At 48.7% G+C, this 13,687-nt stretch overlaps 1 protein-coding gene across 1 annotated transcript in view; it reads left to right on the top strand.

Annotated features, from left to right (window-relative positions):
• The first annotated feature begins 434 nt into the window (after window positions 1-434).
• ZMAT3 (zinc finger, matrin-type 3) overlaps window positions 435-13,687 on the top strand; it is a 25,920-nt gene continuing 12,667 nt past the window's right edge. The window contains exons 1-3 of the mRNA XM_015411742.1: window positions 435-506; window positions 5,625-5,955; window positions 10,543-10,662. Of these exons, the coding sequence (XP_015267228.1) occupies window positions 5,677-5,955; window positions 10,543-10,662 (399 nt within the window). The 5' untranslated portion in view covers window positions 435-506; window positions 5,625-5,676. The remainder of the gene's footprint in view (window positions 507-5,624; window positions 5,956-10,542; window positions 10,663-13,687) is intronic.

Below are 13,687 nucleotides of genomic sequence, written 5' to 3'. Positions count from 1 at the left end.
GGGGGTGCAGCAAAAGGAGCCGTTCTTCCTTCCCTGCAGCTGGCAAAGTGCTCGAAGAACCATGCCCCTGCGTAGGATGCATGGGTGTCAAATCGGGCGCTGCACCGGAGCCGCGGGGGGACCGGCGTGGGCGGCTTTTCCCAAGCGACCGGTCCGGAGCCAGGCGGCGTAGGCGGCCCTCCCGGCACGTCTCTCTCCGGAGCCGGGAAGCGCTCATGCGCCCGGGGAGCGACGTGACAGGGCAGTCCCCCCCCCCCAGTCTCCTCCCCTCGCTGCTCTGCAGTCACTTCCTGCAGCTGTTTCCATCTGCGTCCGGTTGTGCGGCTCTCGCCTCCCCCCGCCCCTGCCGGAGAAGAGCCAAGTGGGCTGGCTGGGAGCGATGGGAGCCCGGTGCAAGTTCTAGCCGGAGAGCCGGGGACCGTGCAAGGCTGGCTCCCCGCGGGCCGAGGGGGACCCCGGCAGGCGCCTCCGGTGACTTCCTCCTGGCTGCAGCGCTTGGGAAGCCGGTAGGTCCCAGCAGGATGGGCTCTCGGGCGCCGGGCTGTGCTTCTGGTCGGACGAAGCCGGGAAGCCGGCAGCGAGGGGAGGCTGGGACTCGGCGCACGCCGCCCTGCACGGCGAAGGGCTGACTTGCGAGGAAGCAGCCTTAAGGTCGGGCTGCCCTTTTCCCTCCCACAGGCGTCCCTTGCAAAGCGGCGTTCTTGGACGCACTTCGGAGCGGTTCGCTTCGCAGAGCGTTCTGTTTTTTCCTTGCGAGTTCCTTTTCGCACGGTAAACGGTTATGTAAGGCTTTGTAGATCGCACACGGAAGGAGCCGACGGATTGTCACGCTTGGAACATGTTAAGCACTCGCTCCCCCCCAGCAGCAGGGGCCCACATTGATCTGAATTGATTTAGAAAATGTGCATGCTTGCTCTCCCGAGACCGACTCGGAAATGCTCCCGGAGAGCTGTGGACGAGAGCCTGATGGCAATCGGAAGTGTACACTGCTTCTGCATGAGGAGGTTCCATTTTTAGTTGTCACAGCTAAAAGCTGTGCACGGGTCGTCCTCCATAAATCCGTGTATTCTTTTTAAAAAAGAATCTTAGGCTAAGGACTGTGATGTGGCATCAATCCCATCAGTCAATAACTGTCGTTTTGAAGGGCAAAATTATAGTCTTGTGTCACTATAGTGTCACTATAGTCATTGCAACAGGCACACACACACACACAGATGATTTGTATTGTATATAAAGGGAGCCGATGATCAAAGACCGGAACCTATTCAGAATCATTTCAGGGAATTCCAGAACCGAAACTTGAATCCAGTCCTCTTCGATTTAAACTCCGTGGTCTCCCCTTTGTTCCACCCCAGGAAGATCTCTTGTGCTTCTGGCGTTCTCCCATGTTTCCCTGTACATTTTGTTGCTGTTATCAGCCTTCAGGGGAATGGCTTAGCTCTCTTGATGGTTCATCTGTTTATTTTTTGTTCTGTTTAATTGTGGATTATTTTTTTTGGGTACTGTAGCTCAGGGCAGTGCAACCTTCTTTCTGGACTGTACCACTTCAGAATGGTGGTGCTGTTTCGGTGTCTTCCTCCATTCATGTGAACAGGCTAGCATTTCTCCTGAATGTACTAGCTTTGTATTTGCAGGGTCTTCTTGCATAAGGAATCATTAGAGTGTGTCATCTCCCACTGGCCTGCAGTCTGAATGAGCCCCATGGAGGACTGTAATCCACGATTCTTTCTGAACGGGGCTTCACACCTCCTATGGGAAGTGACGCTGGGTAACCTCTGGGGAAGGAAGTTCCACATCTGTGAGCCAGCTGTTGAATACATTTCTTTATATGCCCAATAGCTGAGTCTAATCCAAGGCAGGTGTACTTGGAAGTAAGTAGCCTTTTATTCAGTGGGAATTGCTCCCGGGGAACCGTTCTTCGGCCTACACTTAGTGCAGCAGAAGTAGCCCAGTCACTGTGGGGAGCATGGATGATGGTGAAAAACAATAATTAGGGGAAATGGCTTTCAGAATGCACACGTGATTGCCTTTATCGGAGGGTACCTTTTATAAATAAGAAGAGTCAAGGCAGTGGCTGTTCTCATTAAAGTTGCAGATGGTTTACGTCTCCAATTAAGCCTCTCGTGTGCAGTCTTCCAATCCCTTTGCGGAACTTCCACCTTGCAAGCTGGAATTTTCCAGGCGTGGTCTTGTGCCCCACAAAGGAGGTCAAACAGGAAGAAACAGGAATATTCCAGTGTTTTCTTGGATGATAGATAATTGGACTGTGTACCTCGTAATGAATGGGGGATTAGCGCAAAAGGCTTATAAAAAGGCTGCCTTGAGCCTGCCTGGGTGGGGTATAAATTGAATAAATAAATAAATAAAATGAGGAAAAGCAGTGGAGAAAAAGACACCAGCCTTAGTTGTTAAGTTCTGGCAATATACAGGTCTCCCTTCTGTATTTCCCCCAGTTATAATGATGGATGACTATGGGCGCTTTCTCACGTGCTAAATAATGCAGTGTCAATCCGCATCAGTGACCATTTGCAAGTGGATTTTCCCATCTCATACAGTAAAAGCCAGCTGCAAAGTATATTGAAAGTGGATTGAAAGTATCTTATTTTGTGTGTGTGAAAGTGCCCTTTTTTGTCACCAATAGTCACTCTTCCTCCTATTATCATCTTTCTTGTAAAAGCCAGTTCTCATAAGAATATAAAAAAGAGTTCTGCTGGATCTGACCAGTGGCTCATCTAGGCCAGCATCCTGTTCTGCACAGCAGCGAACCAGTTGCCTTGGAGGACCAACGGACAGTGCATAGAGGTCAGGACATTGCCTCCTGGCAGGACCAGGTTTGGAAAAGCAGGCCTGGCCCATCCCTGTTTCCATTTGAGCCAGCCTCTTGAGTGGTAGATGGTTGGTAGTGGTAGAAGAGGAAGCGGACTTGGGGAGGTGCAAAGACTGGGACTCTGTCGTCCTTCCTTTGGTGTCTGTCCTTCATATGAACTGATATATTTATTCTGTTTATTTTTTGTTTTACAAAATTCTGACCTTGCCTTTCTACCCTCATAAGGGCTGCCAAGGCAGCCAGCAAATTTAAAGAAATCTCATAAAATCCTGTTTTAAAACCAACAAAAACACATCATTAAAACAGTATAAAAACCATTAAAATGGCATAAGCCAGTTCCTAAAATTATGCCCGTACTGCTTGAAGCCCTCTGAATCAAATTCAGTGTTGTGGCTGCCAAGGCTTCTGGGTTGTTGTTGGGGTTTTTTTGGTAGTTCCAGCCAGCAAAACCAGAAGGTCTGTCAAAGCCTGGCAGGCTGCGAGATGTGGCTGTTGGCTTCTGTTTGGCTTGGTGGTTCCCCAGTTGTGTGGTGCACTGAGTAGTGTGAATCCAGATATCTGACGATATCTGACGAAGGAAGTGTTGACTCTTGAAAGCTCATCTTGTTGATCTTTGAGGTGCTACTGGACTCGAATCTAGCTCTTCTAAGTAAAGGTAAAGGTTTCCCTTGCTCAAAAGCTAGGGGGGGGTGCTCATCTCTGTTTCCAAGCCAGCGCTGTCTGAACAATTTTCTGTGGTCATGTGGCCAGCATGACTAGACGCTGAGGTGCACAGAACGTTGTTACCTTCCCACCGAAGCGGTACCTATTTATCTACTTGCAGTTTCTTGCTTTCATAGAATCTTAGATTGTTAGAGTTGGAAGGGACCTTGCAGGTCATCTAGTCCAACCCCCTGCACTCTGCAGGAGCATAGCCGAAAGAAAGCCCTACAACATACCCGGAAGATGGTCGTCCGACCTCCGCTTGAAAAAATCCAGCGAAGGAGCATCCACCACCTCCCAAGGCAGACTGCTAGGTTGGCAGGAGCTCGGGCCAGAGATGGGAGCTCACTCCATCACGCGGCACTAGGGTCTCAAACTGCTGAACTACAGACCTTCCGGTCTGCAGGTCAGCGTCTTAACCTCTGAGCCAGCGCAGCCTCCCTAGCTCTTTTACTGCATAGGAACTCGACTGCCTTCTGAAATCATGTAAATCCAAGGCAAGGGTATGCAGATAGTTGGAGCAGGGGTTTTATTGGTAGCGTATAATCTCTCATTGCAGGTCACACAAGGACTGACTGTGAGATTTGGGTGGCTTAGATGGCCCAGGCTAGCCAGACCTCATCAGACCCTGGAAGCTAGGCAGGTCATCCCCTGTTTAGTACTTGGATGGGAGACCTCCAAGGAATTTCAGGGTTGCTGTGCAGAGGCAGGCAACAGCAAATCACCTCTGTTCATCTCTGGCCTTGAAAACCCCATAAGGAGTCTCCATGAGTCCATTGTGACTTGAGGGTGCTTTTCACCACCAGGCAAACTATTATTTTTGACACCCCTCCTCTGTGTTCATTATAGACGAAGCTAAGTTTTTATTATTATTATTGTTGTTTAATAGGGAAAAAGAAATTCACTTCTGTAATTTGGCACTCCACCTTAAAGGTGGCTGCCTAGTTTGCCTCTGTGACTGGGTCAGCCCTGAAGTCATAGGTTCAAGCCCCTGGCATTGCCCATGAAAGGGTCTCAAGCAGCAGATGTAGGTGGCAGCCCTTCTGTGCCTGACCTCCTGGAGAGCCACCGCCAGTCAGTGCACTGAGCTACACAAACCACTGGTCAGACACCCAGTGAGGCAGTTTCATATCTTCAACAGAAGAAGCGGAAGAAGTGGAGCTATGCAAAGTGACAGGGGTTGTTTCCCTTCTCTGTGGTTCTTGCTAAGTCATGTGGGACAAGAAGAAAAGATGAAGAGATTGGATTCATACCCCGCCCTTCACTACCCAAAGGAGTTTCAGAGTGACTTACAATCTCCTTTCCCTTTCCCTCCCCACGACAGGCACCCTGTGAGGTAGGTGGTGCTGAGAGAGCTCTGAGAGAACTGCCCTTGAGAGAACGGCTCTGAGAGAACTGTGACTGACCCAAGGTCACGCCAGCACCTGCATGTGGAGGAGTGGGGAATCAAACCTGGTTCTTCCAGGTTAGAGTCCACATTGCTAACCACTACACCAAACTGGTTCTCTCTCTCTCTCTCTCTCTCTTTTGCTTTTTAAAGCTCTGTTTATTTGCTGGATTTTGAGGCAAGGTTCCCATTTTTGTTTTGGAAAGAAGGGGAAAAAGAGGAAGACCGGAGTCACAACCTACAGAAAGGCAATGGCAAACCACCTCTGCTCCTTTGGGTAGTGAAGGGCGGGGTATAAATCCAATCTCCTCCTCCTCCTCTTCTGAGATAAAAATATAACAGCGGTGGCAGATCTACACACGTTTCTATAAAAGAATTCCAAATGTCTAAAAATAAGTCTGTACACAGTCGTCATCTATATGCCACACGTTCAAATATTGATAGGGTTCTAAGATCCTCAATCCATTGATTTACCAGAAGAGGGCATTTAGACCAAGTCTTCCTGAGTGGTCTCCCACCTGTGGTTGACCCTGTTTAGCTCTCCATCCCAGATGAGTTCGGGCCAAACGGAGCTAATCAGGATGCTGGCCTAAGTGGTTGTATGTGTGTGCATAACCTGCAATAAAAGATATCACCTCCAACCCCTTTTTTCCTGAAAGTATGTTGGAGACCGCTGATTAGTTGACTTTCTCTGTGTTTCTGGTCCAGAGCCGTTCCTTCTCCGCCTTCCAAAGAAGCATGCCGGAAGGTCTCTTGACCAATGATTCTCCTGCAGCAAGCCGGACCGCCTCTTCCTCCTCCTCCTCCTGAGAAGCTGCCATCGCTTCCTATGTCAGTGGCCACCAGGCCTGCTGCCAACTTGCTACTGTCCCCACAGAAACCCCTCGGCCTGGGGTCATCCTTGCCGCTTGCCCAGGATGAAGAACTGGCTACGGTGGTGGAGCAGGACCCGGTCCTGGAGGAACTATGCAAACCTTTGTGCTGCAGACTTTGTAACGTCACCTTGAATTCTGCCCAGCAAGCCCAGGCTCATTACCAGGTAATGGTGGAGGGTGCCAAGTGTCTTCAGGGCATGCAGGCTTTTAAAGCGGGGGGGGGGCTGCAACCTCTGGCTCTTGAGCCAGATGTGGCTCTTTGAAAAAAAATATCTTTCCAGTAAGTGGATATTGGTGATGTAGGTGGGGTGCTAGAATGCCCAGTGTTTGAAGGGAATGGCAGGCAAAGGTTTTTTTTAATAGGATTAAAAGCCTTCTTGGAGACAAGGAAGTGACCATGGCTCAGTTGGTAGAGCCTCTACTTGGCATGCGGAAGATCCCAGGTTCAATTCCCAGCATCTCCAGTTAAAAGAACCAGGCAGTAGGTGATATGAAAAGCCTCTACCTGAGACCTTGGAGGGCCACGGCTGGTCTGAGTATACAATATTGACCTCGGTGGACTGATGGGCTGGTCTACTATACAGCAGCTTCATGTGTTCATGTGACAGAGGTGGACAGTTGCCAGCAATCACACTGCAAACCATGCACAGATTGATTTATTATTTTTATTTGCATCATCGTTACCCTGCCTCTGTCCCCAGAGGAGGCCCAGAGCGGCTGATGTCATTCTCCTCTCTTCCATTTTATCCTCATGACAGCCCTGTGAGGTTGGTTAGGCTGAGAGTCGTATGACTGGCCCAAGGTCACCCGGGAAGCTTCCAAGTCAGAGTGAGGATTTGAACCTGATACTCTAAGCAGTATACCACACTGGCTTGCCAGTGTGCTAAAGCAATTGTGCAGCGTGCACATGAGTTTGTTTATTATTTATTGTAAGACCTTGTGTGTGCCGCTTTCCCATGAAGGACTTCCAACAACCAGTGTTTGGGCTGCAGAAACTGGGTAATAAACATGTTTATTATTACTAGTAATGTTAATTTGCCCTGATCCGGATGTTCTCATCGGAACTTGGAAGCTAAGTGGGGTAAGCCCAGGTTCTTGGTTGGGAGGCAACCAAGAAAACCCAGGGTTATACCTCGGAGGCAGATGGGTAGCCATGTTAGTCTGTCTGTAGCAGGAGAAAAGAGCAAGAGTCCAGTCGCGCCTTAAAGACTAACAACATTTGTGGCAGGGCAGGAGCTTTTGTGAGTCACTCAAGAATTGACCAGTGACTCACAGAAGCTCATAACCTTGCCACAAATTTAGTAGTCTTTAAGGTGCTACTGGACTCTTGTTCTTTTCTGTTACTCAGAGTTGGCACTGGTAAACCACCTCTGTTCATCTCTTGCTTTGAAAACCGCACGAGGGGGAGCTGCAAGTCAGCTGTGACAAAACCACATCTTAATTTGGGTATTTTCACTTATACAAATGAGCTTTCTTATACCAGCTCTTTATTTCTTCCTTTGAGTTTTGAAGGTGGTTTGGCTAAACCCCTGATCTGTTTTCTTATACCAGCTCTTTATTGATCTCTTCCTTTGAGTTTTGAAAGTGGTTTGGCTAAACCCCTGATCTGGTGATTTGTGGGAGAGAGGTCTCTCTAGGGTGGCCCGATCTCTAGGTTTGGCCCTGGGACTCAAGTTCTGAGGTGAAATCTGGGCGGGGAGGGGAGTACATTGCCTAGCCTCCTTACTTGATCATTTTAACACACACCTGCTCTTAGCAAGTACTTTGACACGTGAATTATAGAAGGGAGGGAAGAATCCGGTATGAACAGCTCAGTTACGTTCAGGGGTCATTTCCTGCGGGAGCGCACAGGAGCGGAGCTCCGGCAGTAAAGAGCCCAGGGGGCGGGCACATGCAACAAGCCCTGACCCCTGCTCCCAGCAGCCCTCCGGCAACAAGCAGCCAGGTAAGCTGCAAAGCCCACTCCCCAGTCCAAAATAGTCCAGTGGCACCTTTAAGACCAAGGTTTATCCAGGTACAAGCTCTCCCTCTGCAAGGACAGATCTGCATGTCCCCCCACCCCCCCAATAGCTAGCAATCCAAAATAGTCCAGTGGAGCCTGAGCGGTGGGTGTTGCCTTCTGACACACTTCTGGTGATGTCAGGGTGTGTGGCACATGCAAATAGGTTATGCTAATGAGTTATGCTAATGAGCTCCTGCATCTCTTTTCCTACGAAATGACCCCTGGTTAGGTTTGATGTTTAATTTCTGGGTTATTTTTTTGAAGAAATCATTTTGCGTGGCAGATAGTCTCTGTCTTCAAAACCACAAAGCTATGACTGCACGTAGTCATAGACACCGTGAGGTGCAGTTCTTTGGGGTCGATGGAAATGTTGGCATATATCCAGTCTTGCCCTGACCTGGGTGGCCCAGGCTAGCCCCATCTTGTCTGATCTCAGAAGCTAAGCAGGGTCGGCCCTGGTTAGTACTTGGATGGGAGACCTCCAAGGAGAAGAAGAAGAGACTGGATTTAACACCCTGCCCTTCACTACGCGTAGGAGTCTCAGAGTGGCTTACAATCCCTTTCCCTTCCCCTCCCCACAACAGACACCCTGTGAGGTAGGTGGGGCCGAGAGAGCTCTCCCGAGAACTGCCCTTGAGAGAACAGCTCTGAAAGGCCTTGTGACTGACCCAACGTCACACCAGCAGCTGCATGTGGAGGAGTGGGGAATCAAACCCGGTTCTCCCAGGTCGGAGTCCACACTCCTATCCACTACACCAAAAGGAAGTCCAGGGTTGCTATGCAGAGGCAGGCAATGGCAAACCACCTCTGAATGTCTCTTGCCTTGAAAACCCTGTGGGGTTACCATACATTGGGTATGATTTGACAGCACCTTCCCAGCATTCTACCGCCCAGCTTTGGCTGGAGGAAGATCCTCCATTCCAGGAGCCTTCCTGCAGCTTAAGTGACGTTTTGGGGGGAGAAAGAGCTTCTTGTGTTAGATGAAGGCTCCTTTGGCTGAAGGAAGGCTTCCAACTTGGCTGAGTGGAGTGGTTGGATGAAGGCTGTTACAGTTACTGTCATCATTCAGGGTGATCCTAGGAGGCCCTGTTCCATAATTTGTATTGCTGGCCACCTGACACCTCTTGGTCCTTCTAATACAGTAGCAAACAGCAAGAGTCCAGTAGCGCCTTAAAGACTAACTAAATATGGGGCAGGGTATGAGCTTTCAAAGAGCTGCGGTGGCTCAAGTGGTTAAGACGCTGAACTGCAGGCTGTGGAAGGTCAGTAGTTCAGCAATTCGAGACCCGAGTTGCTGCATGTCAGAGTGAGCTCCCGTCTCTAGTTCCAGCTCCTGCCAACCTAGCAGTTCGAAAGCAAGAAATTGCAAGTAGATAAATAGGGACCACTTCGGTGAGAAGGTAACAGCATTCCGTGCGCCTTGGTGTTTAGTCATGCTGGCCACATGACCACGGAAACGTCTTCGGACAGCGCTGGCTCTTCGGCTTTGAAACGGAGATGAGCACTGCAACCCTAGAGTCGGACTCGACTGGCTTTCGAGCAAGGGAACCTTTACCTTTACTTTATGAGCTTTCATGAGTCACTGCTGGCTTCTTCAGCGACTCACAAAAGCTCCTCCCCTGCCACATATTTCGTTAGTCTTTAAGGTGTTACTGGACTCTTGTTCTTTTCTACTGCCACAGACAGAGGAACACGGCTACCCATCTTGATCTGGTCCTTCTAATGGTATTGATCCTAAGATGCACAGAATGCGGAAAAGCATCCTAAAGATGACGGTGTGTGTATATATAGATGCATTATTCAAAAGGGCTTTTCTACTCAGGTAATAGGGTTGCACCGAACAAATGGTTCACAAACTGACTTGGATAGATGATTAGGAACTGTGGCCTGTACTGCTGTGTATAGCTCACTGTAAGTAAGATTCTGTTGTGTAATCTCTGTACCGCTTAGTGTGTTGTGCGAATATTTATGCTGTGGCTCCAGTTCTTTCTGGTGGTTCCAGACTTCTAAAGTTATAATGCACTGGCTAATGAATGTCCCATTTTTGGTCAATTGTGCTAACTCCTGATGTGTAGTCTGTCTGGTCCCAGTGGAAAAGGCGGACTGTAAATAATGTAAATGAATGAAAATTAAAGGTTAAAGGGCACATGTCAGAAGTATTTCCTAAAACGAAGTGAAATTCAGTAGCCTGTAAGTATAATTGCAGCGTGTACAATTTCAGCAGCTGATGTATGGGTAATTTTATTAATCCATTTCATAAATGCCGTACCTAGGGGGCGGGCACATGCAACAAGCCCTGCCCCCTGCTCCCAGCAGCCCTCAGTCACGCCACGAGGAGCAATAACAGCCAGGTAAGTTGCAGAGAGCCCCCCCCCCGGCCCACCTTCAGGTAGAAGCTCTCCCTCCTCTGTGAGGGCAGATCTGCACATTCCCCCCCCCCAAATATCTAGCAATCCAAAACAGTCCAGTGGAGCCTGAGCGGTGGGTGTTGCTTTCTTCTGACACACTTCCGGTGATGTCAGGGGGTGTGGCATATGCAAATAAGTTATGCTAATAAGTTATGCTAATGAGCTCTTGCACCCCTTTTTCTACGAAATGACCCCACTGGTATTCTTAATATTGGCTCTTGGGTATTGGCCTTGAGGAGACGGTCATTCTGGTTGGTGGTCCTTACCCTCAGCCTTGCTCTCCTTGCGTTGGTTAATATCTACGGCTGCCTATGAGCTGTTAATGCGAGCTCTCTTTCCAGGGTAAAAACCATAGCAAGAAACTTCGAAATTATTATGCTGCCAATAGCTGTCCGGCGCCTGCCAGAATGAGTAGTTCACTTGAGCCTGCCACGCACTCGGTGGCTTCCCTTCCACCCCAGGTGAGTTCTGTAGAGGTGCTATTTTAATGGGATAAAAAAAGTGTGTTTGGTTCCTCCTCAAGAGAAAGCATAATGAATATTGTTCTTGGGGTTTTACATCATAACAAAATCTACCTTGCCTAATTTATCTGATCATTTTATTCCTGTTTTTCTTCCAAGGAGTTTGGAATAACATACAAGGCTCTCCCCTCATTTTCTTTCACAACAGCCCTATGAGGTAGGATAGGTGGAGTGAGAATAACCGGTCCAAGGTGACACAGTGAATTTCATGGCTGTGAGGATTAGTCTGACTCCCCCAGGTTCCTCCCCTTCAACAAACTGCACATCAAGGAAACATCAACACACTCTGATACTTCTCCACATTGTTTATGTTTTGTATGGATCTGAAAACAATGCTTCCTGTTGGCTTTTGCCCTGCAAACCCCTTGCCCCATTCCTTCGTTCCAAAACCATGTTTGGCTGGGTCGCATTCAGAACAGGTGAGCATTTCTCCCAGATGTTAGGTCTGGAAGCAATGCTGTGCATGCATCATCTACGTCAGGTCTGTACAACTTCTGCGAAGAAGAGTTGGTTTTTATACCCTGCTTTTCTCTACCCAGAGGAGTCTCAAAGCGGCTTACAATTGCCTTCCCTTCCTCCCCCCCCCCCAACAGGCACCTAGTAGGGCTGAGAGAGTTCTGAGAGAACTGTGACTGGCCCAAGGTCACCCAGCAGGCTTCATGCGGAGGAGTGAGAAGTCACACCCAGTTCTCCAGATTAGAATCTGCCAGTCTTAACCACTACACTACCCTTGTGCGGTCCGACTCACAATAGCTTATGGGAGAATAAATTTTGTTAGTTTTAAGGTGCCACCGGACTCCTGTTTTATTCCGCCGCTACAGACAAACATGGCTGGAATTATTCTAACCACTCCTGGCTCTTACTTGGGCTATAGCTGATGGCTTTAATGGGGTCGTTCACTTACCTCCCTTTTTGGTGGGAATGGGATTGCCTTTCTGTATGTCATTTCAGGGTCCACGTGAATATTCAGTTCCTTCCCCACCTGAAGCCACCTCCCCTACGGAAGCACATAGCAATTTTCCCTCGCTTAGGTAGTTTTTGAAAAGGGATTAAATCCATCCAGCGGAAGGATAGAAGCCACAGCAAACCAAATGGAGCTTCCATCATTAGGGGCAGCGTACCTCTTCAGTGCTGGGTGGTGACAGAAACACGGCTCAGCTGTTAGAGCATGCACTGTCGTGATGTCACCCGTATTGCAGGTTTCCTCCCTCCTTCCAGCAGATGGGAAAGAGGTAGGGTCACTTGCAACATGATCTCAGCAGGGTAAGAGGTGAGAATCCTTGCACATTTGGGGTAGGGCGAGAGGGATGCCGCTGTTGGTAGCGTCCTGTCCTTAGGTCACCCACGATGCCTGACTCTAGGGTACTAAACGAGGTCATTGATCTGTCACTTGAACTAATGAACGAGGGCTTTGATGTTGGCGAAGCTGGAAGTGGCTGATGGGGTCAGCCGCCTGGAGGAGACAATACCTTTTTTTGCTTTTTTACAAGCAAGAGTCTGCTCTAAAACCTGCCAGTGTCTACCCTTTAGAATCTATAGCGTGTTGATCTAGAGGCTTAGATCAATAGTAAAACCAAGGATCTAAGAGGGCTGAAGCTTAGATATTATTTATCTTTCTTCCTAAGCCAAGCACTTACATGTATCTAACACTTGAATGTCATTTTAACACTTGGATTCTTGATATAACTAACTCATTGGCCGGACGGCAGCTTTGTTACACCAGGCAAAATTCAGATCTCTTGCACAATGTCTTGCAGCGTTACACACTGCTTTGTTTTTGTGCATTGTGTGTGTGAAGGTGAACTTGGTGGCAGCCAGCACGTTCTAGTATAGAACCGGCAGCTTTGTTACTTAAAACTCTGCAGTTTGTCTATATGGTAAAGTTGGCACCCTCCAGCAGGTGGCACCTGGAAACCTCCCGCAATTACAGTTGATCTCCAAATGACCAAGATCAGCTCCCCTGGAGAAAGTGGCTGCTTTGGAGGGTGGACTCTGTGGCATTGTACCCTGCTGAGGTCCCTGCCCTCCCCAAACCCCGCCCTCCCCTGGCTCCACCCCCAACATCTCCAGCTATTTCTCAATCCAGAGTTGGCAGCCCTGCGGGATGGCCCAGCTTTGTTACGTTTGGTCCTACGTATTAAGATTGAGAGCTATTAAGAACCAGTTTTGTACGTGTCTTACAGTGAACGTCTGTCTGTAATCCGGCTAGTGATGACAATTCCCAACACGTTTGGACATCTCAGTGTCGGAAAATTCTAAAAACACTCACTGGTGTATGTTTGACTGTTAATGTGCCAGTGAGTGCCATAGTCACACTTATCTGATAAGCGGAGAAGTAAATATTATTCAGAGACAGACCTTGCCCAGGGGTTGCCAGCGTTCATCAGATTTTGCAGTCTGTTGAGATGGATCCTAAAACCTTGTTCCCCACGTGCATTAAAGAACATTTAGTTTTCTTTATTATATTTATACCCCCCTTTTCAACCATTAAGTAGCTTGTGATGTTTTAAACGTGCAATCTTAACTCTCTCTCGCTTCCGAATATGTAAACTCCTGATGCTGAAGGGATGTTTTAGCTCCTTGTCCTAGAATGAGAGGCCTTGATGATCTCAGGGGAAGCAGGGTAGAGATTTCTGCTGTCTGAAATATAAGAGGCCCTGACCTGGATAGCCCAGGCTAGCCTGATCTTGTCAGATCTCGGAAGCTAAGCAGGGTCGGCCTTGGTCACTATTTGGATGGGAGACCACCAAGGAATACTAAGTTTCTCTGCAGAGGCAGGCAATGGCAAACCACCTGTGAATGTTTCTTGCCTTGAAATCCCCACCAGTGACTGCTGTAAGTCAGCTGTGACCAATGTTCCTCTAATTCCCCCCCCCCTGCTGCGATCTTAAAATGGGCACTGGGCAGTGCAAGACCCTGCGTGGCTCCAGAATGCTGCTGAGCGGGGCTTTTTGTGTTGAAAGAG

This window comes from Gekko japonicus, unplaced genomic scaffold (genome assembly GCF_001447785.1).
Source record: "Gekko japonicus isolate JY-2015 unplaced genomic scaffold, Gekko_japonicus_V1.1 scaffold543, whole genome shotgun sequence".
In the NCBI taxonomy this organism is placed as follows: Eukaryota; Metazoa; Chordata; class Lepidosauria; order Squamata; family Gekkonidae; genus Gekko; species Gekko japonicus.
The sequence above is the reverse complement of the archived record's forward strand: the minus strand, read 5'-3'. Positions and strand labels throughout refer to the sequence as shown.